Genomic DNA, 27,632 nt, shown 5'->3' on the forward strand with positions numbered 1-27,632 from the left:
ATGTTGTTCACAGCATTAGGCCCCATGCATATTTTTCATCCATCTGTAAATAATTTCCGTAAATACGGATCCGTAGTAATTTATAGTCATCCGTAAATAATCCGCATATACGAAAGGGTGTCCATAAATACAGTCTGTATTGCATCCGTATTTACGGATCCACTAAAAACAGGGAGGAATCTAGGGTAATCCCATTGCGTCGTATAGCAACGCTTTGGTAATTACGGATAGCTACGGATGCACATTCGTAGCCGTCCGTAATTACGGAAGCGCACATAGACTTCTATGGAGAGTCTGTGCCGTAATTATGGATAAAAAAAGGACATGTTCTATCATTTCTATGGCACGGACACCCATCCGTAAAAATACAGAAAGGTGTCCGTAGCCCCTAGAAATTAATGGCTCTGTAATTACCGTCCATAATTACGGATGAAAAATACGGTTGTGTGCATGGGGCCTTAGGCATTAGGTCTCATGTACATGGTCATATTATTGCCCCATACAAGTTCCATATTGTACGGACCCATAATATGGCAACTATAGAAGTCTGTGGACTTTACTGCACCTTTGTATGTCTTCATAATATGGTGGAAAATCTAGTGCCGTATGGAGGCCTCCTATGTGTATGACACTAAACCCAACAATAATAACAATATATGGGGACATTGATACTTACATATTGAAGGAAGCAGGAGCCGATCTCGCTCAGATGAGGAGCATCTTTGATGATTCTTTTTTCTAATGTTTTTAGGAATTTCTTCTGGAATTTGTAGATGTCCTCAATGTTTCCAAAAATCGTCCAAAGCTGTTCTTCCGTGAACATGTCTGCCCTTTTACGACACTGCTTGATGTAACCCTTAAGAGATATAAGAAATAAGTAAACAATAGTTTAGTAAGTGCAATAATTCCAGGAATTAGAGCAATCATCAAATTGTGGTTGATGACAGTTTTTATTATTAAAGTGTAATGAATAGACCTCTGAAAAGTAGGTAACATTTGTTATGCCCCTTTTAATATTGTGTATGCAGTTTGTGTTGTCTTACAGCCATTGCCATCTTTAAATGGGCATCTTAAGGTAATAGAGGTGGGTCCCCTGATTGGCAAGAGTGGAGTTCTGCTGGAAAGGGCTGCTCTTGCTCTGAAGGACCTTGTGCTTGTATTCAATATGATGCAGTTTAATGGAATCTTTTCACCTGCTAAATTGTATCTGAAATATATGACTAGAACTTCAGATTATATAGTTGTGAGAAAACAACTTTTCCGCCATACCAGGAAGATGCTTCAGTTCAAAATTAGCATAAGAGGAGCATTTTGGGTGAATTAATGTTCAGATTAGAGCTGGGGGGGGGGGGGGGGGCGCCATAATATTGGTGTCTATGGAAAATCCTTTCAACATTCTGTGGTGGAATATGGTATTGCAAGTGACAGTTCTGTAACCTGACCAAGGAATTATACTGATCATTCTTCAAATAATGGGAAAGTTTTTGTTTTCCCCACAAGTGCGTCCTTGTAGTATATTTTTACATCCAAAGTAGATTTCTCTAAAGATAATTAAATGAAATGTTCTCTGTTACCTCGCATATATCCTTCAAATGCTTGATGTAATCCTTCTCGGTGTTTAAGATTTCATTTATGACGTTGGTCCTCATTTGATCTTTGTTAGTTTGGCCAAAACCATGACGCCGCAAGAGATTCATGGCATCCTGGTCTTTGTCTCCTGGCCTACTGGTGTAGTCTTCTAAAGGCTCATCCTGGTTCACACGGAGCTGCACGGATACAAAAGTATGGTAGTAAATGCATTTCCAGCAAAAACGTGGGCAGCTTGTCATGAGTATTACTAAATTTACTATTAATATTATTATTATTATTAATAATAATAATATAATTATTATTAATATTATAATTAATAATAATATAATTATTATGATGCATTGCAATGTAGGGATGCAGACTGTGTTATCTAATATGTATTCCACTCAAGAATACAATGAACATCTAGTCACTAGATGGTGTCTTACACCAGAATTTGTTTCATTGCTTTAACATTGGATGCAGGGAGGAACGTCAGACTCATATCACTGCTAAAGTATGACAACCAATAAAGAACTGAAAAATATGACTGTGAAGTAGAGCATGGCTAATGCTAACCTTATCAACATCATGCTGACTATACATGACATTCATTTTTATTTTAGAGACGCTTTAAAATGAGTGATCCATAAACATAATGGTTAAAAATCTGGATCATGATCAGCGTTGGACTGGCCCGCCAGAGGACCATTGGTAGACACATATTCTGACATGATAAGTGGGTCCAGCCACAACAGAGTCCACAAGGCACTCTGCCCCATCTGAAGAAGACAATGAACCGGACGACTTGCTGCGCCAGTTTATTTATTTGCATCTTGATCATATAACTTTTGTGTACAATGATAACAGCAGAGTTTACAATAGAATTTAATGTGGACTTGCATTTGTTCTGTATAGCTGTAGAGTGGGCGTTCAGAATATTTTTTTTGGGTGGGATTAGGGTACCTCAGAAAGAGATTGACCATAATAATGCATGGGAGAACAATATGCGTGCCTCTTAATGCCCTTTTTTACTGGCCAATGATTGGGCATATGTACGTTCGTTTCTGATCATTGCCCTGTGTAAACAGGACAACGATCGCCAGATGTACATGCAAGCACTCATTCATCGGCTGATCGTATCGTTAATGAAGCAGAAAATATTATCGTTATCAGCAGCACATCTCCTCGTGTAAACAGGGAAATGTGCTGCCAACATGATGGAAATGTATGAGGACGAACGATCATAGTATTGATCGCAGATCTCCATACAGAATCAATCATTGCATCCTTGTGAAAGGAGCAAACAAGGGCCGATCAACGAGCAGTCTCGTTAATGGGCGCTGGTTTTCACAGCCCATATTGGCCCGTGTAAAAGGACCTTTACTCTCCCTTAGCCCATCAAAGAACAGCCTGCCCTTATGACTTTCTAATAATGCACCAATAAGTGTGAGCCATTGTCATTAGCTCAGTCCCGTACATGCAATTTAATAGACAGTACAAAGCTGCTTTTAAGGTGGCAGTGGAACCCCTACCTACTGGGCCCCTGTGCAGCTGCACTGGTTGCACTAATTGAATATCCGTCCCTGAGTTTTACCCAGTGTATACTAAGAAATTAATTGTAGGACTACTTTTACATAGAGATATAGGTATTAATTAAAGGACGGGTGTCCCGAAAAAATTTTTTTATATCAATTTGCTTTTAGTGTTTTATTAAAATACATTTTATTTATTTGTGTGTTTGTGTTTAACTTTTTTTTTCTAACTTTTACTTCCCTATGGGGGCTGCCATTTTTTTTCCATCTCTGTATGTGTCGATTACCAACACATACAGAGATGGAATACGGCACATACATCCCCATAGTGAATGCGAACGGGAGCCGTTCCATTCACTATAGTGTACGCTGTCTGTGTGGGAACGGCGCATTCGCCGCTCCCACACAGTCCAAATGGAAGTTCTTCGGCTGTGCGACATCCGGCGCCATTTTCTTGTGGACCGGAAGCCGCGGCCGGACAGTAAGAGACTACATCCGGTCGCGGCTTCCGGACATGTGTTCAGAAGCAAGGACTGGGAGCGGACGGACCGGAGGGAGCGGCGGCAGCGGCGGCGGCAGGAGCAGGTAAGTTATTTCTGTGTATGTACGTGTTTTAGTGTGTGATTACCACTGTATGTAAGCCTACTACACTGTGTATTCGCTCAAAAAATGGCGGCACACAGTATAGGAGGTTTGAACATGCAATCCCCTCCTTTCTCCTGGCACTAGCCAGGATAAAGCAGGGGGGATTGTTTGAGGCCGCTAGAGCCAGTGTGTCTTCTCAAATTTTGTAGCAGAAAGCAATGTGGTTGCTTTACCACATGCCAATGCTGCAATTTTGGGAATTGCTCCCTCTAGTGACCAGCACAGGGAAATGTTATAAATTAGAATCTAATTTATAATATTTCCTGACCTGTTGAAAAAATTTAAAAAATTAGAACAATGTCTAATCATGTATTTACTAACTGTTTAACTAAAAACAAATAAAAAATTTTTCTAGCGACACATTCCCTTTAAAAAGGTCATCTGGACCACCACTTTTCCCAGTATGTAGTAGTTCAGATAACTAGTAATAGCCTGAAAGAGTCAATCATGGATGAAATAATTGGAAACAACAAACTTCACCAAGCTCCATTTTCCTACTAGTCTGATGTTCAGATACTCAACCAGCTCATCCATTATTTTGTGTATGTATCCTTAGTTTTGAAGAAGTAGGCCGGTTGTACCCTACTTTTCTAAATATACTGGCCACAGTACTGAAAGACACTGGTATTACAGAACAAAACGTTCCCGAGTAGGGTAAGACAGGATGACTTGACTTTTGGTGTGTTGGTCACCACCTTCTGGATGTATTATACTGGGCTCTGGTGAATGTGATACATTGGTGGTGCAGAACAAAAAACTCAGGACACAGAACTTTATACAATTATGTGGTCATTCTTATAACTTCGACTTGATACTCACTCTTACAAAACTTGCTGGAAACCATCCTTCACTGTCCAAGATGCGTCCCCACCACCACTCTTTGTTGCTAGCATCCATTACTTCAATGACACTGCCAGCCTTGAAGCCCAGTTCTTGATCATCCATAGTGACATGGTCCCACAGAGCTTCAGCATACACCACACTGCCATCACTTATCAGCTGTGAAGAAATATATTCACCCATTTTTTTCATGTATAATGGACAAAGATTAGATATTACATAAAATTGATCAAAAAGTTATTTCAAAATGCACACATCTGGAAATGCAATCCCTAAACTGCAAAGATTCATTGCCAAATACGTGAAGGCCTCGTTCTGACGGGTGGTGTAGATGATGTGATACATGTAGAGTTACAGTATACTGTGTGAGCACATTACCCGAAATGTTGTTCAGCTATTAGGACCAATATTCCCTATATCTGAAAACATAATATGAGTCAGATATGTTATGCGAATAATAGGAATTTCTCCAATGCATGCATCTGTTTTTATTCCATGGATAACGGCATCAAATATGATTGTTCTACAATAAGGTAAAGATAGTCCAAGAGAAATCAGAACAAACACTGTGTACACCGATAAAATACTTGATAAATGACACCTATGAAGGTGACAGATTTTTTTTCCCATGAGCCATGAGCTGCTACAATGTAGAAACCATACTGAAATCAAATACAGGGAGCACAAAGCTTTTACATGGTAGAGATCATTTTTGACTTGAGTATGGTTTCCCTTGCCCACAGAAATGTGCTGTAAATAGCAAATTATGTCAAATATTGGTATATTTTTAACTGTGTCATATCATGTATTGTGGATGAATCTTATGTATTTTAATATATTAATTGCAGTGAACCATGTAAATCCTCTTCTTATAAAGAGCAGGTGTGTTATGTTACTCAGTCAATGGACCTGATGACTGATGTACCATCATGTACTTCCATGCTGCATGCCCGCTATTGTATTATGATGGATGGCATCTCAGCAAAGTTTATAATAGACGGTCACATGTGCAACCAGTTTTCATTTAAATGCTTTATTCACTAAACTTCCAAATACAAATCATAAAAAGTTACCATTAATGCATACCTCCAATTATTACTAACTTTTAGTATGTAATGGCGCTTACCAACAGAAGCCTGTTTACAATATATACCATTAGAGGTCCATGCCTTCATTCATTAATAATCTGCGCCACCGATGCTCAGCTCCAAACTGGTAAGAGATGTGCCCCATCTCCAACACTTCAATACCCACCAGAAACCCGTCTCTGAATGTGCAAAATAAACCTCCAAGTGAGCATGGGTAACTAGGAGATAAACCTGCCCACTCAGCCTTGCAGCCTTGTTCTAGGTGGTGCAGTAGGGGTATCTAGGGTGGATTATCGGGCCCTGTTCACACTGAGTTTTTTCCTGCTGATTTTGAAGCAGAAATCGCATCAGAATCAGTGCCAAAAAACGCCACAAATCTCCTCCCATTGATTTCAATAAGAGTTAGAGGTTAGAGTTAGAGGTGTTTTTTGTCTGCTCGCGGTAAAAAAAAAAAGCGAGCATGACATGACCTTTCTTGAGGCGTTTTTCGCCTCAAAAACCCAATTGAAATCAATGGGAGACGGAAAAAAACGCCGCTCGCGTTTTTTTCCTTTGCCTGTTGATGAAAGGTGTAAAGAAACGGCAAAAAAGAACATAAAAAAAACACGTGTGGTACAAAACTACTTAAAAAAAGCCAAAGCTGATTTTTACAGACAGAATTTTCTGCCTGCAAAAAAACGTAGTGTGAACTGACCCTTTACTGAATGGAGGCTAGTAAAGGCGCACATACTTTGCTGTTCCATGCTGATAGTTGGAGGAGAGCCCTTAAAGGGGTTTTCTCACCTTCACAAGTAATGGCATATCAATAGGAAATGCCATCACTTATTGATCAGTGGGGATATGTGACTGCTGGGACCCTCAGAATGAAGATTCAGAAGCGCTAGTTAACTCCTGCGACTCCTTTAAAGTTTTTATCTCCGGGCGCATGGATCCTCCTCTTCAACTTCAGGATCAGCAGGGATCCCAGAGGTCAGACCTCCACCAATCATAACGTTATGGCATATCTTAGACATATGCTATAACATTTTATGATGGGAATGCCCCTTTAATTAAAATTTTTGTTGGTGGATCCAGACAATTTTGATTGATAATCTCCGACAATCTAATATCTATGCAGCCTGACAGTCCCTTGTCTGGGCTACTGTTGAGAAAAACAAGGATGGATTTTTTTTATGCCCAATCCTTGCGTTTCCACCTGGAGTTAGTGGAACAAGAAGTACCTGGCAGCCTCTTGTCTTCTCCTTAAGGGTATGTTCACACGGCAGCGTCCATTACGGCTGAAATCACGGAGCTGTTTTCAGGAGAAAACAGCTCCTGAATTTCAGACGTAATGGCATGTTGCCTGCGTTTTTCGCTGCGTCCATTAGCAACGTAATTGGAGCTTTTTTTCTATGGTGCCAATGGAAAACGGCTCCAATTACGTCCCAAGAAGTGACAGGCACTTCTTTGATGCGGGCGTCTTTTTTACGCGCCATCTTTTGACAGCGGGGCGTAAAAAAAATGACCGTTGGCACAGAACATTGTAAAGCCCATTCAAATGAATGGGCAGATGTTTTCCGGCGCATTGGAGCCGTATTTTCGGACGTAATTCGAGGTTAAAACGCCCGAATTACGTTCGTAAATAGGGTGTGTGAACCCAGCCTAACCAACAACATTCTTATTCAGATGAGCAGAACGTGGATGGTAATTTGGAAATAGGACTGTATGTCTTTGGCAAATTTTACTTATATACTCACAGGATTAACATGGGGCCTGCCAACTGTTCCCAACCCTGTATGTCCCTATACAGTTGTATTGCATGAATCAGGGTTTTGACTCCAGTTCGGACTGGGGACTGTGCAAATTTGTAAATTTCCTCATTTTAATACAGGTCCACAAACAATAAAACATTTTCAGGCCCTGGTTCTAGACATTTTGGGCTTAAAGAAACACTCCAGCAATTTATTTATTTTTTTGCCTATACAGTGCAGCATAGGCTATTATTAAAGGATAATGTAGAGGCTCTTGTGTATGCCTTGGGTATATCTGTTTTAGTTGGTGTGCCATTTATGGCTTGTCTGTTATCTTGGTTCCATCTTCCCCTCTGATATTGTTCTCCTAATGCAGCCTACATTTCCCATCATGCCTCTGACATTGCAGAGGCAGAGGGGATGGAGTCTCATCACACTGCTTTGCTCTGAGTCGTATCTAAGTGCAGCAAGTGATAGAGTTGTTACATATAACTTCTGTACTCACACTGCAGAATCTCAGTGTATCCAATGTGATGCAGCTTCAGCCTATCTCCATGTCAGCTCTTGGAAGCAGTAGGCAGGGAGGGCATTGAGAAGCTTCATTTCATTGGATACTGAGGAGACTCTGCACATAGCACTCACAGACAGTATAGACAGTGAATGGGAGTGAGGGGAGTTTTATAACTTTGCAGCTAATTATTGTATGGACTCACCTATTATATCTCTGCACTCCTGCTCCCTTAGATAGGGCAGAAATGATCACTTTAGCAGCACTATATGCATGGGGTAAATACAGAGGATCGCGGAGGGTGGAGCTGGATGGGGAGGTGTAGTTCACAGAAAGTCAGCCACAAAGAATAAATGACCTCCTGCCTACACATGAGAGCATGGTCTTTTTTGGTGGTCAGACTGAGATCACATGACACAGCTGTCTATAATAAAATGGTTTAAAATGTATGGATGCAACTGAGCTGGGAAGAAACAAATGACACTGATAGAATATTGCTAGTGAGTCAGCATTATATGTGCTTCTTTAATGAATGCCTTGAGTCATATATTAAAACCTACTACCAGTTTTTAAAGAGACTCTGTCACCACATTATAAGTGCCCTATCTTGTACATAATGTGATTGGTGCTGTAATGTAGATTACAGCAATGTTTTTTATTTAGAAAAACGATCATTTTTGAGTTATGACCTATATTAGCTTTATGCTAATGAGTTTCTTAATGGACAACTGGGCGTGTTTTACTTTTTGAACAAGTGGGCGTTGTGGAGAGAAGTGTATGACGCTGACCAATCAGTGACCAATCAGCATCATACACATCTCTCCATTCAGCTCAGCATCGGTAACGTTCGTGTGTGATTTACAGCAAAGCAAGCGTAATCTCGTTTTAAATGACAGTTTACAATGTAATCTCGCGAAATTACGCTTGCCATGCTGTAAATCTCACACAAACGTTACTGAAGTGTCAGGATTCTGAATAGACATCCCGTCCTGGCTGGTAGTGATCTCTATTCATTGTCAGGACACTTGAGTAACGTTAATCTGTGTGTATGTGGCTGCACATAGTGTTCTAGTAAGATTACTATGTGCTGTGTAAATGAATGGGGAGAAGTGTATGACGCTGATTGGTCACGGATTGGTCAGCGTCATACACTTCTCTCCACTTCTCTCCACAACGCCCACTTGATTAAAAGTAAAACACGGCCAGTTGTCCATTAGGAAACTCATTAGCATAAAGCTAATATAGGTCATAACTCCGTAAAAATAAAAAACACTGCTGTAATCCACATTACTGCGCCGATCACATCATGTACAATATAGGGCACTTATAATGTGGTGACAGAGCCTGTTTAAATTAATACTGTGGGTTAAATATACAACCTGCTCATATTCTACTTGTTTAGTATGAAATATGCCTGAAAATTTACTAATATATAGGGACACAACTAATATATGGGGGCACGAAAGAGAACTACTATTCTTTAGGGGCAAAAATGGGACATTACTACTGTGTGGGAGCACATAGGGAGGTATTACTGTAGGGAGTAGAAAGATGGCACTAAAACTGAACCATAACTATTTTTTTAAAGGTCGCCTTTTTTTGGGGGTTGGTGCCCTGTATGGGACAGTATAGGTGGTATTGGTAGGGGCAGTTTATCAACATCACGTTTACCTCCAATTCCTCCAGGTACTGAAATACCCAAGCCTACAGATACCAGGTCTTCTGGAAATCACAACCTCCTCGTAATAGGTACATCAAGATTCACACATCGCAGAAACGACACTATCTGGATTAATTGGCCCATGACTTACATGTGAATGGTAAGTGATCCATGGCTACATCCTTCTGGCATTATGTTTCTGCCTTTATACTGCCACCGCTCGAGTTGCACCGCATAGGGGCCCACTAAGGTTCTGTCGCCCAAGGACCCACATAAAGCTGGAGCCGGCCCTGATAATGCTCCCCGTAGCTGCCCCCATACAGTATAATGCTCCCATAGCTGCCCCCCACACAGTATAATGCCCCCATACAGTATAATGCCACCCATACAATATAATGACCCCCATAGCTGCCCCACAGTTTAATGCCCCAATAGCTGCCCCACACAGTATAATGCCCACATAGCAGATCCCATACAGTATAATGCCCCCCATAGCTGCCCAACACAGTATAATGCCCCCATAAATGCCCCCATACAGTATAATGCCCCATAGCAGCCCAATACAGTATAATGCCCCCATAGCAGACCCTAGACAATATAATACCCCTCCTTAGCTGCCCCACACAGTATAATGCCCCTATAGCTGTCTCCCCACAGTGTAAGGCCCCCATAGCTGACACCATATCAGCCCCCAATACAGTATAATGCCCTCATACCTGTTGCCTCACAGTATAATGCCCCCATAGCTGCCCCACACAGTATAATGCCCCCATGGGAGACCCCATACAGTATAATGCACCTCATAGCTGCCCCACACAGTATAATGCCCCCATAAATGCCAAAATGCAGTATAATGCCCCCATAGCTGCCCCACACAGTATAATGCCCCCATAGCTGCCCCATACAGTATAATGCCACTCATAGCTGCCCCCACACAGTATAATGCCCACTATAGCTTTCCCACACAGTATAATGCCCCATAGCTGTCTCCCCACACTGTAATGCCCCCATAGCTGCCACCATATCAGCCCCCATACAGTATAATGCCCCCATACCTGTCGCCCCACAGTGTAATGCCCCCAAAGCTGCCCCACACAGAATAATGCCCCAATAGCAGACTCCATACAGTATAATGCTCCCCATAGCTGCCCAACACAGTATAATGCCCCCATAAATGCCCAAATACAGTATAATTCTCCCATAGCTGCCCCACACAGTATAATGCCCCCATAGCAGCCCCATACAGTATATTACTCCCATAGCTGCCGCCCACACAGTATAATGCCCCCATACAGTATAATGCCACCCATACAATATAATGACCCCCATAGCTGCCCCACAGTTTAATGCCCCAATAGCTGCCCCACACAGTATAATGCCCACATAGCAGATCCCATACAGTATAATGCCCCCCATAGCTGCCCAACACAGTATAATGCCCCCATAAATGCCCCCATACAGTATAATGCCCCATAGCAGCCCAAGACAGTATAATGCCCCCATAGCAGACCCTAGACAATATAATACCCCTCCTTAGCTGCCCCACACAGTATAATGCCCCTATAGCTGTCTCCCCACAGTGTAAGGCCCCCATAGCTGACACCATATCAGCCCCCAATACAGTATAATGCCCTCATACCTGTTGCCTCACAGTGTAATGCCCCCATAGCTGCCCCACACAGTATAATGCCCCCATGGGAGACCCCATACAGTATAATGCACCTCATAGCTGCCCCACACAGTATAATGCCCCCATAAATGCCAAAATGCAGTATAATGCCCCCATAGCTGCCCCACACAGTATAATGCCCCATAGCTGCCCCATACAGTATAATGCCACTCATAGCTGCCCCCCACACAGTATAATGCCCACTATAGCTTTCCCACACAGTATAATGCCCCATAGCTGTCTCCCCACACTGTAATGCCCCCATAGCTGCCACCATATCAGCCCCCATACAGTATAATGCCCCCATACCTGTCGCCCCACAGTGTAATGCCCCCAAAGCTGCCCCACACAGAATAATGCCCCAATAGCAGACTCCATACAGTATAATGCTCCCCATAGCTGCCCAACACAGTATAATGCCCCCATAAATGCCCAAATACAGTATAATTCTCCCATAGCTGCCCCACACAGTATAATGCCCCCATAGCAGCCCCATACAGTATAATACTCCCATAGCTGCCCCACACAGTATAATGCCCCATAGGAGCCCCATACAGTATAATGCCCCACATAGCTGTCCAACACAGTATAATGCACCTCATAGTTGCCATAATATCAGCCCCCCCTATATACAGTATAATGCCCCCATATGTGCATAATAGAAAAATAATACAATTACTTATCGATCCCCGTTAATCGCACCTGTCTGCGCCGAGCCGCTAATGGCTCACGGCACAGTGAATGCTGGAGGAAGGAGCCGTCAGCTCCTTGCTCCAGCATTAAAGGGAAGGTGTCATGATTTTTTTTTTATTATATTGCTTTTAATATAATGTAAACAAAAATTGTATTTAATTGTGTTGTCACTTTCTACTTTTTAATGTATTCATACTTTTACTTCTCTATGGCGGCTGCCGTTTTTTTTTTCATCACTGTATGTGTCAGCTACGTGAGCCGTTCATTGCTTCTGCTATCTGGCTCTGTACTAAGCAGACGCAGGTCAGAGTCACACAGCAGTGCAGCTGGTTTGTAGGGAGATAGCAGGCGCCATTATGAAGACCAGCTGCACTGCAGGTAAGGTGTGTATCTCTGTCTGTCCCTCTCTCTCTCTCACAGCCCCCCGCTCTCGTGACCCCTGACGGGCCCCCCACCCGAAGGGTCCCCCCCACCCAACGGGCCGCCCCCCCTGTCACTAGATGTATTCCTAGTGTGGATGGTGTGCTGAGCTAAGCTTGTCAGATGTAGTAGAGCTGAGTGTGTGTGTCTGTGTAGTACAGCTGAGTGTGTGTATGTATGTAGCAGTGCTGAGTGTGAGATGTATTGTCAGTGTGGACGGTGTGCGGACTGTGATCGGGTGAGGTATCCGTCAGCAGGAGGTCGGGGAGGACAATCAGCAGCAGATGGTTATTCCTATCACAGAGTGGTGTGACAGTCTCCTCTACTGCGGAGGAGACTGTCAGCAGGATTGTATGGTGATGCTGGAGGCGACTGTCAGCAGGACTGTATGGTGATGCTGGGGGAGACTGTCAGCAGTATTGTGCGGTGATGCTAGAGGAGACTGTCAGCAGGATTGTATGGTGACGCTGGAGGAGACTGTCAGCAGGATTGGGTGGTGATCATGGAGGAGACTGTCAGCAGAATTGTATGGTGATGCTGGAGGAAACGGTCAGCAGTATTGGGTGGTGATCCTGGAGGAGACTGTCAGCAGGATGGAGGGATAAAGACATTTAGCAGGAGAGGCATGTAAAATGCGCAAAAAAAAAAGTGTCAAATACACGCCGTGTGAACCTATCAACTGAAAGGTCACTTTCATCATTCTAAGGGTATGTATAAACGCAGTGTTTTCAGCAGTTTTTCGTGCCGTAAACGTCCCGAAAAAGGGCTGAAAAATCGGAAGAAGAACGCCTCAAAACATCTGCCCATTGGTTCCAATGGGAAATACGGCGTTCTGTTCTGACGGGGCGTTTTTTTACACGGCCATTTCCCAAAAATGGCACGTAAAAAGACGCCCGCCAAAAAGAAGTGCATATCACTTCTTGGGACGTTTTTGGAGCCGTTTTTCATTGACTCTATAGAAAAACAGCTCCAAAAACGGCCGTAAAAAATGGCGCCAAAAACGCGAGTTTGATTAAAAAATGGGGGGTGAGATTTCTTCCCACATTTACGGCAGCTGTGAGTCAGGTTGCTTTGCCTTATTCACCTTGCTGTAATTCTGGGAAGTGCTCCCTCTAGTGGCCAACATAGGAAAACATGTCAAATTATTATTTAATTTTTAATACTTTCCACCATGTGGAAGAAAAAAAAATACAGCAAAAAATGTAAAAAATATAATAGAAATAAGTAACTTACTTAAAAAAAAAAAAGGTTTAATTTGCGACACATTCCCTTTAAATTAAACTGATTCTGCATCCTGAGGACGCAAATACAGTTGGAACCGGGACCTCGGTGAGTGGTTCGCGACCCCCCGGAGGTCTTTACACAACCCCCCAGGGGGTCTCGACCCACAGTTTGTAATGTATTGTACGCCACTGACTATATATGTACCAGGAGATAAGTAATATTTCCCTCCTGCTCACACACCTCAGACCTGGCCTGTGTCTGTAAGGCAACTGACTGCAGCAAGATCCCACCCCCACTGCTCTGCCTGCAATGGGACACCAGAAACAATAAGCCCCATCCCCTTAGTGAAGCCCCGCCCCAGATTACTGCAAACTGAAATGAAAGAGATCTAAAGGAAATCAACACCCGTTTTCGCTGTAACATTTGTTCAAGACACGTTTGTGGGCATGTCTTTATGTTTATTTTTTTCTAAGCTTACTGGTCTTTGAAGACCTAAGGCTACGTTCACACGAGTGCATCAGATTCACGTGTGTGAAAAACGCGTGTGAAGCGAGTCTGTGTGTGTTGCGTTGGCATGTGTTATTCACGCACTCGCAAAGCACATTTTTTTTGTTGTTTATTATTTTCAATTGAGTTGATGCGCAAATCGCGCACCGCACACGGATGTGCATCCGCGTGCGGTGCCTGGTTTTCACGCACCCATTGACTTCAATGGGCGCGTAGGTGCGTGAATACGCACCAATATAGGACATGCAGTGAGTTTCACACTACGGACTCTCACTGCGTGAAAACTCCTGCGTGTGTGAACGGCCCCATTGAAATCAATGGGTCCGTGTGCTGCGCGTGATTTCCATATGCAGCACACGGACGTTATTCACATTCGACTGAATGAGCCCTTAGTGTTCAAATAAACTCTTGAGACAGAACAGATGTCACCCTGTAAGGATTTCCCTCAAGGATTTTCCAATATGATGCCACGGAAGTTCCTAAAAGTAAAATTTGTGCATTATTCAACTATTTCAGTTCCTGGGCTAGCCACAATTAGTGGAACCACTTACTTCATGCGTCTTATGTTACATTTTTTTCTTTCAGATGGACTGTGTATCCTCATTTATAGGAAGAGTAAAAAATATACAATGTTTGGAACCTAAAAGCCATAACCAATATGTGACCAGTAAAGATCAAAGGAAAACCATAACAGTGTAAGGAGGAGCGTAAATACAGTCAAATTCCTTGATCAGGGGACTGTAGAGTGCGTACACTCCTACCGGGGGGGGAAGTGGCTTCACCTACTCACCTTCCCCATTAATGGCCATACCTTTTCCCAAACCCCCTGTCCCTCTAATAAGACTCAGACACTTGGGTTGGATAAATTTGGCCACAGCAGCCATTTTATTTACAAACAAACATCAAGAACAACAATTTACAAATAATAATAACAATGGAAGGGGAGTCCTTGGAGCTACAAAAGTCTGTCACGAAACAGCCCACCTGCATAGTATTTTACTCCCAGCCGTCACCCTACTGGCTCAGGGGCACCGTTATACCTGCAGTTGGCTGACCTCAACCGCAACCACTCCCCGGGACACCACCCAGCGGGAGCCCAAATTGACCACTCCCCGGGACACCACCCAGCGGGAGCCCTAATTGACCACTCCTCGGGACACCACCCAGCAGGAGCCCAAATTGAGCAGACTACCAACCATAATAAATTGGGGAGGGACCATACCCCCTATGAATCCCCCCCCCCACAGTAATTTACCACCAACTCCAAGGACCCCCAATCCGCCATACAACTGCTGCGACATTGCAAAACTGTTCCACAGCATCCTCTGGTACCTGCGGAAAAACAAAAACAACGAGCAACAAAGCGAAATACCAAAATAGTCACACAGATGAACACATCATTTTGGGAGGGAGGGTGGGACAAGCTTCCCTGTGCTGTTACTAAAGATGGCGACGCCTTTCCCTCTCCTACCCTTAAGTAAACTGACCTCGCCCCCCTCACATCCGCCCCCTCCTAACCACACCCCTAACTCCTTAACTCCTTCCCTTCCTAACATCCCTGATCATGGTGGCCTCCCCCTATGGCATTCTGCCGGGTCCAGCCTGTACTTGATCAGGGGACTGTAGAGTGCGTACACTCCTACCGGGGGGGGAAGTGGCTTCACTTACTCACCTTCCCCATTAATGGCCATACCTTTTCCCAAACCCCCTGTCCCTCTAATAAGACTCAGACACTTGGGTTGGATAAATTTGGCCACAGCAGCCATTTTATTTACAAACAAACATCAAGAACAACAATTTACAAATAATAATAACAATGGAAGGGGAGTCCTTGGAGCTACAAAAGTCTGTCACGAAACAGCCCACCTGCATAGTATTTTACTCCCAGCCGTCACCCTACTGGCTCAGGGGCACCGTTATACCTGCAGTTGGCTGACCTCAACCGCAACCACTCCCCGGGACACCACCCAGCGGGAGCCCAAATTGACCACTCCCCGGGACACCACCCAGCGGGAGCCCTAATTGACCACTCCTCGGGACACCACCCAGCAGGAGCCCAAATTGAGCAGACTACCAACCATAATAAATTGGGGAGGGACCATACCCCCTATGAATCCCCCCCCCCACAGTAATTTACCACCAACTCCAAGGACCCCCAATCCGCCACACGAACATACTTAGACACCTTTAAGTATGCGAGCCCCCACCCAACGAGAGGGCCCTTTCGATACCTTCCTGCAGGCGCAGAGTCCACAGGTCGATCCCCACGGCCGTCAGGTGCACACCATCACCTAGCCAATAATTACCCTGGCCATCCTCGAAGTCATAATGACGCACGAAGACCCCCCCATTTCTCACCACGAAACCCGAAACTGCCCGATTAACCTTAACCCTGGCTTTATTCAACCGCTGCACCGATCTAGCATGCCGCCAAACCTTCCGCGGGACAATCTCTGACCACACCACCTTAATAGCCGGGAAAACGGACCATAACCTGAGTAGATCGTATTTTATATCCCTGATCAATTCCCGAAAAGGACGACTACCCAAATCGTTACCCCCGACATGTAACACCAAGACATCCGGGGCCCTGTCCATCAGCGCAAACCGATGCACGTCCGGCAACACCCGACTCCACAGCATCCCCCTACTCCCCAGCCACCGCACGACTACATCCTCCCGCCGAAAACCCAACTGCCGCCCGTCTGGACGAACATCCGCCCGCTCCGCCCCCCAATGAACGTAGGAATGCCCGACGATCCACACCAATCGGCCCGCGGGTCCTGAAAAATAAAACCACTGATTAACAAAACGAGTAAGGATGCAAGCGAAACATGGAGGAGGAGAGAAAAACGATGAGGGGAGCCGGAGGGAGTGTAGAGAAGGAGGGATTACGACTGGACTATCATATAAACTGAGGGCGCACATACAGCTGGAAGCGGCGGGAATCCCATCGACCTATCTGCTTTACCACTTCCTCACCCAACCCCCATGCCACCGCCTCCGTCGCTGCCCCAATCCGAAAAGAATGGGGGGAAAACAACGCCTCCTCCAGTCCCAACTTCCGCAGACACCTACGAAAAACCCACGTAAACTGATACCGGGACATAAAGGACCCATCCTCATGACACAACAACTGTCCCCTACGCACCGTTGAGACCTCTCTGAACCCCGCAAAGCAGGCGACCGGGCACATCCTGACCCCCTTGGCCACCCCCAACACCACTCTCTTACCCCGACCCCCTTGATCCGTCTTAGACCGCCGGATCCAGAATTCCACACTCCGATCCGTTACCAACACATCTTCCATTCTCAACCCCCCAGGTCTCCTTGTGCTGGGAGCCACCAGCTCCCCGACCCTCAGGGCCCCAAAAAATGCCCACGAGAATGCCAACCTATACAGGGTCACCTCGTAGCTGGAAAAACAAATGTCACACAACACCCCCCACAACTGTTCCAACAACATAAACGACACAGGGCGCCGCCGATCCGGCAACATCCTCCCTCTCCTGTACCCCCTCAGGGCCTGGCCAACCAAAAAACTTTTTGTAACATCCGTGTACCCCCGGACCTTAAAACCAAAAGCCAGGGCTGCCACAAAACGATTCACCTTGGACACTGACCAGCCCGCGATAGAGACTTGCCCCAGAAAAACTAACAACGCCACCACCCGATCCTCATCCGTCACTACACCCTCCAGAACTGCCAACCAACTCTCCCACTCCCGCCACGCCGAATCATAAGCAGCCCAAGTACCCTGCGCAAGCGAAGCCTGAATCAAACCTCCTGCGGCTCGTAACCCAGCCCCCACAACCATTCCGGGCAAGCGATCCCGTCCTCCTCCGCGTCCGGAGCCACCATCCTGAACCGCTCCCACTGCAAGCGAGAAAGAGAATCTGCGATGTCATTTTTGATCCCTGGCACATGAACCGCCACAACCCAAGCGTTCAAAGACAAGCAACGTAAAACAAGGTGCCTCAAAAGCCGGACGACCGGGGGGGATGACGCTGACACGTTGTTAATGGCCCCCACTACGCCCAAGTTGTCACAATGGAACCGTACCTTGCTGTCCCGAAACCTCTCACTCCAAATTTCCACCGCCACTACTATGGGAAACAGCTCTAGGAATGCCAGGTTCTTCACCAAACCCAACTCCGCCCATTCCTCAGGCCACCGCGCCGCGCACCACTGACCCTTGCAGTAAGCCCCAAATCCCACGCCCCCCGCAGCATCTGTAAACAGCTCCCAATCCACACTGTCAACCACCGGGGCCATGATCAAGGACCTCCCATTATAACGATGCAAAAACTCAAACCAAACTGCCAAATCTGCCCTCAGCGTCTGTGTCAGACGAATGAAATGATGAGGGGCTGTCACCCCAGCCGTCGCTCCCGACAGCCGCCTGCTGAAAATCCGGCCCATGGGCATAATCCTGCAAGCAAAGTTAAGCTTACCCAATAATGACTGTAAAGCACGTAACGTGATCTTACGCAAATGTCTAGCCCGGTCCACCTCCGCCCGTAACGCTACCAATTTATCTTCCGGGAGCCGACACTCCATCCTCAAAGAATCAATGGTGATTCCTAAAAAGACCAGACAGGAGCTAGGTCCCTCCGTTTTGTCCTGGGCCAAAGGCACACCGAACCTCTTTGCCACCCACTCTATCGTGTTCAACAACGTAGCACAAACCGAAGACCCGCCTGGACCAACACACAGGAAATCATCCAAGTAATGTATGACCGATGAGACCCCCGCAACCTCACAAACCACCCACTCCAGGAAAGAACTAAAAGCTTCAAAATAGGCACAGGAAATAGAACACCCCATAGGGAGGCAGCGATCCACAAAATAAGCCCCGTCCCAATAACATCCTAACAGCCGTATGCTGTCAGGATGCACAGGGAGGAGGCGAAAGGCCGACTCAATATCCGTTTTTGCCATTAATGCACCCACACCATAGCGGCGCACCCACGCAACTGCCGCATCAAACGACGTGTAAGCCACCGAGCAAAGTTCCGGAGAAATCCCATCATTAACCGATCGCCCCCTCGGGTAAGATAAATGATGTATGAGCCTAAACTTATTCGGCTCCTTCTTAGGCACCACCCCCAGTGGTGACACCACCAGCTCTGGTAAAGGGCAACTCTCAAACGGACCTGCCATGCGCCCCAACTCCACCTCCTTCCGCAACTTATCCCCTACTACCCCTGGATACTGCAACGCTGAACGCAAACTACGCAAGGTAAACGGCACCTTGTGAGCAGGGGCAGGGATCCGGAAACCAACCCGAAAACCATCCAACAACAAACTTGCCCTGGACCTATCAGGGTACCTATTTAGAAAGGGCTCCATGTCTTCCCACCTCACCGGTGTCCGGCCCTTGACTAGCGCCCCCGGCCCCTCGTCCTTTTCCCTTCCGAAAACATTTAACCGCTCCGTGAGAGATCCCCCCACAGGAGGAGCAGCTATGTTTGAACTTACAACCCGATCCGAACTTACACTGGCCCTCATTAAACTGCCAGCAGAACCCGGATTTTCCTCCTGCCCCCCCTGCTCCCCCCCCCGGAGGCAATGAGGGGCCGGCCACCCCGGCCCCACCCCCTTGAAAGGACTGGCCAAAACGCACTGGAGCCATGACCCGCAACCATAACCCTATGTCTTTGTTATCCCACCTAATGTCAGGTCTCACTGCCTTCCGCTGCCGGAACTGCTCATCATAGCGCAGCCACGTCTGCCCGCCGTAAACTCGATGAGCCTCTCCGATAGCATCCATATAACAGAAGAGGCCCGAACAATGTTCCGGCGTCTTCTGTCCAATGACGCTTGCCAAAATAGCAAAAGCCTGCAACCAATTAACAAAAGTTTGGGGAATCAATCGATACCGACGTTTTTCCTCCTTCTCCTTCTTGCTTTCCAACCACTTCCCTTTATCTAAATTGAACTTCTCCAACGGCAACAATGAAAAAATTTCCACATATTCATCCCTCCATATCTTTTCCCTTACTTCCGGTTTCAGATGCGCCCCCAATGGGCCCTCAAAACAAACATAGACCTCGCCCTTCGCCTTATCGTCCAACCGCACCTCATCCACTGCCACATCTATTTCTGTCTGCACCGACACTGCCACGCCCGATTCCCTAGACACTACCCCAGCTCCCCATAGCGTGCTATCCACCACTGCAGGCCCCGACGGCCCCACCCAAGCTGCAACCGGGGATGGAGAACCTATCGCCCCCCCTCCGCATCGCGCCAAAAGGTCACGCACACAACACAACAATTCCTGAATCTCACCCCCACCACCCGTACTTCCTGTAATCCCCCCGCTACACCCCGGCAATCCCGTAGGCAAAAGTGAACCCCCACCCCCTACCCCTGGGGACCGAAATACAGCAGGCAATGAAAAAGTAGGAGACAGCGACTCACCGGGCTGCGCAGGTGCTGTGTCCCCACCAGCCGGGGCGAAGGATCCATCCAGACGTCCCTCTTGGTCACCGAACTCACGGTCGTCCACTTCATCCTGCCCAGACGGGCCAGGACAAGCGCCGCATGCATGACATCCCCGACCTTCTGATGGAGCGCTCCGTAACTGCGCCGATGAACTGGGCCTCTCCGCCCGTCTGTTGGGGGGCTCGACCACCCTGCGGCCCGCAGGTAGCCGCCCTCCTGCCCGCCGTGTCACCACCGACCGTGGCACACGCCTGGAATTGGTTGCATCATCCTGGGTACAGGTGGGCCGCCCGACTGGAGCATCGCCAGCACGGCCCACCGCAAGTCCTGGGTCCCGTCGTCTGGAGGCAGAGGGAGGTCCCGGATGCATGGGCGCCTGCCCTACCACCTCCGCTGAGCCAGGCCGGCTTCCAGGATTCCTCTCAGACCAGGCCGTCCTGCTCACGGCAGCCGAGCGAGGGGCCCGGCCTGGAGGGTCCCTCGTGGGGCTCCTTACCCTGCGCCTGGCTCGTGGCATCACTTCCGGGCTCAACCTCTCCGGAGGCCTCGTGCGACGTGACCGCCGCCGGGGAGGAGAGGACGGCACCGCCTGCGCCCCAGATCCAAACACGGCCGCGTCCTCCGTACTCGCCCCTGAACCAGGGGGCTCCCCATCTTCCTCTCCTCGTCCGCTCACCGCCGAGCTCGGAGCCCCAGGCAGCGGGCCGGAAAGCCCCAGCCCCTCCGCTAGCCAGGCCATGCCTCGTTCTGCTACTGCTGCCCGGAGCTGGGTAAGTAGTGCATCCATTGTCAAATCCTGGACAAGCTTCCCTGTGCTGCTACAAGCTTCCCTGTGCTGTTACTAAAGATGGCGACGCCTTTCCCTCTCCTACCCTTAAGTAAACTGACCTCGCCCCCCTCACATCCGCCCCCTCCTAACCACACCCCTAACTCCTTAACTCCTTCCCTTCCTAACATCCCTGATCATGGTGGCCTCCCCCTATGGCATTCTGCCGGGTCCAGCCTGTACTTTACTTTGGCATCTTACATGCCAGACATTTTAATAGTCAGACACTTGTTCCTCAGAACCGCAGTTTCATCTGGAATCCCAAGAGATATCGAGATAAACAGAGAAAGTGATAGCAGCTTATTTTATGTTGACGTCCTAGACGTTTTATGATCTTACAAGTCAGTTTTATATACTTTTGTATACTTGTCTGCTATTTCAGAACATTTGATAGCCCGTTGCAGATCTATAGGCTCACGTACAGGTGGGTAAAAAGTGGAAAAATCTTTTATTATTTATTATTTTATTATTATTTATTATTTTATGTTGCAATTAAAATTTGTGTTGATGTCCTAAAGGTTCCATATCCTTACAAGTCAGTTTTATATACTTTTGTATACCTGTCTGTTAATCCAGAACGTCCGATAATCTGGTGAAAATCGAAATGCTTAGATGCAGGTGGATAAAAAGTGGAAAAGTCTTCCGCAGTGGGCACAAAAATGTTTGATTCAAGATTTCACCTGCATGGTAATACATCACTCTTAGGGTATGTTCACACGATAGCAGGCATTTACGGCTGAAATGACAGACTGTTTTCAGAAGAAAACAGCTGCGTCGTTTCAGCCGTAAATGCTCCTCCTCGTAATATACGAGGTGTCTGTGACGCTCGTATATCTTGAGCTGCTCTTCATTGAATTCAATGAAGAACGCCTCAAATTACGTTGCAAAGAAGTGCCCTGCACTTCTTTGCCGAGGCAGTAAATTTATGCGTCGTCGTTTGACAGCTGTCAAACGACGACGCGTAAATGACAGGTCGTCTGCACAGTACGTCGGCAAACCAATTCAAATGAATGGGCAGATGTTTGCCGACGTATTGTAACCCTATTTTCAGACGTAAAACGAGGCATAATACGCCTCGTTTACGTCTGAAAATAGGTCGTGTGAACCCAGCCTGAGGGTGCCCGTACACGTAGCGGCAGTTTGCCAATAGTGTGCCACTCGGCCAAGAACTGCGTGGCAAAACTGCATACGATTTTACAACGAATTGCAGCGGATTTGCAATGTATTTTTTGGCCACGCATCACACTACTGGCACAAAGCCAAATATTGAATGGTAAAACCATATTAATTTGTGGTAAACCGGTTTGGCCACGCAGCGCACTTCGGGTACAATTACGGGCACCCTGCTTGATAACTCCATGTTACTGAATTACCCTAAATATATTGCAGGTGTAAAACGGTCAGACATGCAGCATTTCTTTGACACCCTGTCATTATGTTATATACTAAATAGAGACCCTTATGTGGCCAATCCCTATGGATGCCGTTTCTTTATGTAGTTGAGCTGCGTGCTATTACAACTGTACCTCATCCACTGTACTGTATATAATATATGTGTCTGCAAATTATAGGATTATTTTTCTTTTGTATAATTAAAATTGACTTGGGAATTGAGTAACTGTTTTAGGTTGGTGGTATCATTTCCTGGATTCAAATGCTGCTTAGGCTTTATTCAGACGAACGGGAATTACGTCCGTGCAACGCGCGTGATTTTCACACGCGTCGCACGAACCTATATTAGTCTATGGGGCCGTGCGGACATGTGCGTGATTTTTACTCAGCGTGAGTCCGCTGAAAAAAAGTCACGACATGTCCGTTCTTTGGACGCTTTGCGCGAATCACGCACCCATTGAAGTCAATGGGTGCGTGAAAACCACACATGTCGCATGTCCGTTGTAACTGCGTGATTCGCGCAACAGCTGTCAAAAGGGTGAATGAAAACAGAAAAGCACCACGTGCTTTTCTGTTTACAAACATCCAAACGGAGTGTCATTATGATGACGGCTGCGCGAAAATCACGCAGCCGCGCATCATATGCTGATCATATGCGTCCGCAAAAACGCCACGCTCGTGTGAATCCAGCCTTAGACCTATTGCCGCAATGGGGGACGTGATCAGATCCTCTTTGTAGACAGTAAATGGTTATTATCAGCATTCACACTATATTGTAAATCCTAAAATATGAGCAGTTTATACCTTCTCACCATAGATATGAAGTAATGTTACGTTTCTGTTGTTTCTTCAGATCTGCTGATCCAAACTCCACCACAGTCTAATCCTCTCACCAGCACAATTATGTTCATTTACAGAGTGGGGGATGGGCGACTTCTTTCTCATTCCCTTCATTCTCTTACTAATCACTTTCTGAATAAACCATCTCCAGCTGTGCAGGAATCTATCTATCTATCTATCTATCTATCTATCTATCTATCTATCTATCTATCTATCTATCTATCTATCTATCTATCTATCTATCTATCTATCTATCTATCTATCTATCTATCTATCTATCTATCTATCTATCTATCTCATATCTATCTATCTCATATCTATCTCATATCTATCTATCTCATATCTATCTATCTCATATCTATCTATCTATCTATCTATCTATCTATCTATCTATCTATCTATCTATCTATCTATCTATCTCATATCTATCTATCTATCTATCTATCTATCTATCTATCTATCTATCTATCTATCTATCTATCTATCTATCTATCTATCTATCTATCTATCTATCTATCTATCTATCTCATATCTATCTATCTATCTATCTCATATCTATCTATCTATCTATCTATCTATCTATCTATCTATCTATCTATCTATCTATCTATCTATCTATCTATCTATCTATCTATCTATCTATCTATCTATCTATCTATCTATCTATCATCTATCGTATATTTTCCACTATACTATGTAACTATGGTATATTCAGCAACACAGCATCAGAGATAGTTAAAAATGCAATTTTTTCCGTTATTTTTCAGTGACAACATTTCATCAATATTTCGTCCAGTACATCCTTCACCAAGCTCATATTCAGCCCTTTCATTGCATATCATTTTGTTTTATAACTCTTTTATACCTCTGGAGTTTATGGATCAATAACATCATTGGGTCTGCAAGTTATTTAAATACCACATTCTGTCGTCTGATATCCATAAATTAGCAGCATCACCTGCGAGTAAAGAGTCATGTCTTTACCATGACTACCTACACCCACTTTTTCAAGGGAATCTGTGGTTATGTGATGGACATACAGGTGCACAGCTTGTTACAGTTACAGTATGTGTATCAGAGCTGTATCTTCATGGAAAGAATGATATCCTCTGGATGTGAACAATGAATATTCCTACTTAATAATAACAAGCATGGGTCTTAAAGAAAATGTGAGGAATTAATATAGAAAGTATATTCAAAATTGTAGCTATACAAAAATGTATTTGCTCAAACCGGACAACCCGTTTCAATTGCCCTTTATGTGCCAAAAAGACAGAAAAATTAAGCCCCGCCTCCCCAGCACAGATCACTTCCTCTTCATAAGGAGTTCATGCTGCAAGCATGTGTGTACTCTCAGCTCTGCTGATTGGCTAAAATTGCTCACAGAGGGGAGGGGCTTATATGACTGGCTATTTTCTAGGCCTGTGATCAGAACTTTATCAATATACATACAATTATTTTCCCTAATATAAGGGCCCCACAATGACATGTAACCCTCCGTGTATAACTGGCACTGAACCTTCCAACTTACATTACCATTTTACCTTACCAACCTTTAATTTCTCCTATATACTGTATAATATTAATTTAAAAAAAAATCTGTTTTAAAAAAGATATTTATTTTTGAAAGTGCATACCGAGATTTTTAGATACTTAAAACGCAGAAAATGAAAAGCAACAGAAAACAAGACAATTTGGCACAGGAATAACATACACATACTAGGCTAAACACTGGACTCCCACATGTTCTACACTCTTCTAATATCACAGAAATGTCTTCAGTGCTCCCCGGGGCCTCCATGTGATACACACAGCCCCAAATTTTGAAGGCAATTTTGGTATTAAAATGATGCTAGAAAAAAACATTTTAATACAAGATAATTTGAGGCATCATATGGTATGTATCAAATTTGGCTTGCTTTGTCTTTACCTCTGAGGGTTTTCAGGGTGAATTAATACTGACATTTCCATATCCAAATAACCAAAAATATGAGCTGCATGAATTCATACATCCATATATCTATATAATGAAATGTATGATAAAATGCCTCCTCTAGCATCAGTCTAAAAACAAATCTACCGGTATAAGCCTTGCTACAAAGAGCCCCAAATACTTGATTTATATCCTCTGAGAGCCTGACCTCTATGTGTTACCTGCCTAACACTGCAAGCATCATGTTCCCAGCCATATAAAACGCAGATATACGGCTTCTTGGCTATAATCCCATACTAGATTACGCTTAATATTACTCACAAGGTTTTCCTGACTGCATCATCACTTTCTTACCGAGTATATATATATATATATATATATATATATACATGGATGTACGTGATACAAAGTGCACAGAGTAGAAATACATATACAGGTATTTTTCTTTGATTTGCTACCCAGGGCGTTCCTTGGAATCCAGAGAAGGCGATTACAGAAGGAATGTGTTTCCCATAGTCATGTGTCACCATGCATTACTGAAACAGAACATAGCGGTGTATCACAGTCACAATACAAGAACAAGGAGAGGGTGACTGATAATAAGGGCTCTCATTGGGTTCCTGTCCTCCATATGCATGTAATACCTGAAGAGAATCTATGGCTGACGCTCCGTAACCCACCAGAACAATGTCCAAAGAAGCATTTTGTAATTAATCCAAGGCAAACATCTGGAAAAATTGGTTGCAAGTAGCAGATTATTTTCAAAACCCTCATAATAAGGTATATTAGCATGTCATTGTAAAAAAGGGATACCCAGCAGTTATGTAATGATGGTATTGGGACCATCTTGTGAATGGTAAGTCTTCAAGGCACAAGTGTTGGCTGTAATTATTTGGGACCAGAAACATCGTCAATGTGACCACGACAGGTTTCTAGGAGTCAGATAATGCCAAGCTGACCTCATGTTCCAGGAGAGATAATCCCAGGTCGCTGGTGATCTCACGAGAAGGCCAGCAGAAACATTAACACGACATTAATAAAGATGAGAAAGAGCAAGATCACAAAGACTACGACGCGCTGGGTTTCAGGGTTCATGTTGCAGCGAAGGATGCCGTGAAGTGTGTTCCATTTCTGCCTGGCTCGATCGGATCCTTTTGCCATGTCTTGGCCTGAGCTGAGCAAACGGTGCAGCTCTCAATGGTTGGCAGTCACAAACAAAAGGTCCGTGTTGCAGCTGTCAGCAGCAGGGCTCTATCTGCTGTGCATAGCGTTCAGAGAGGCTCGGTGCATGCCGCACAATGATTACCTTCCTGCAGGATTCAGCACGTAATCCCCGAGCTTTCCATCCATTAAAATCTATGATGCGGAAACGACAATGTGTTTTAATGGAAGCAGCATAGACGTTCCCGGTCTTAGCAGGCTGATGGAGGTATTTAATTCCCTATACCACGAAAGCCTTACATTCTGTAACAGCAGTCGTTGCTGAGTTATTGGCTTTTTCGTCAACCAATCGTCTCTTTGCAGACCACGGTCGCTAGGAAACGTAAAGTCGGGGGAAGGCAAGGAAGGTAGACATAGACATATTTAAAGCACCTCACAAATAGCTGTGATAGATTTTGGGAAGCATCTGTTTCAATTGAGAGTACAAGAAGGCATTACTACTAGAAGAGCGGGCACTGGGTATAGCAGCTTCAATGAGGCATTCACAATACAAAGGGATTAATATAATGGTCTCTGAACTTCTGAGGAAAATGTACAAAGCAGCTCAAGAAGTACCGAGCACAACAAGCCATAGTTCACACAAAGCAGCTTTAGATGCGTGTGTGTTTTTTCTCCAAAACCAGGAGCAGATACTAAGAAGAAGAAAAGTATAAAGCAATGGTGGTTGGGTAGCCTCATATGTGGCCCTCAACTCAATTAGTGGACTGTACATTACATTCAATGTCCTGCTTCCTCCAGTCTGCACTGGAAATATGGCTGCACTTGACTTAGTCACTCTCTATAGTCTATGGAAGAAATGGAAAAAGCTAAATGAGTGTGCTCAGGGGTCCCATTATATTATGGTCGGATTCCTAATAATCGAAGATTTATGGCAGAACCTATTTA

General features: G+C 45.2%; 1 protein-coding gene across 1 annotated transcript in view; it reads right to left on the reverse strand.

Annotated features, from left to right (window-relative positions):
* The window catches only part of ARHGEF4 (Rho guanine nucleotide exchange factor 4), a 230,153-nt gene that overhangs the window by 13,726 nt on the left and 188,795 nt on the right, over window positions 1-27,632 (reverse strand). Inside the window, exons 6-8 of the mRNA XM_075861300.1 lie at window positions 4,569-4,748; window positions 1,575-1,766; window positions 677-856 (exon numbers count right to left, since the gene is read on the reverse strand). Of these exons, the coding sequence (XP_075717415.1) occupies window positions 677-856; window positions 1,575-1,766; window positions 4,569-4,748 (552 nt within the window). The remainder of the gene's footprint in view (window positions 1-676; window positions 857-1,574; window positions 1,767-4,568; window positions 4,749-27,632) is intronic.

This window comes from Rhinoderma darwinii, chromosome 4 (genome assembly GCF_050947455.1).
Source record: "Rhinoderma darwinii isolate aRhiDar2 chromosome 4, aRhiDar2.hap1, whole genome shotgun sequence".
In the NCBI taxonomy this organism is placed as follows: domain Eukaryota; kingdom Metazoa; phylum Chordata; class Amphibia; order Anura; family Rhinodermatidae; genus Rhinoderma; species Rhinoderma darwinii.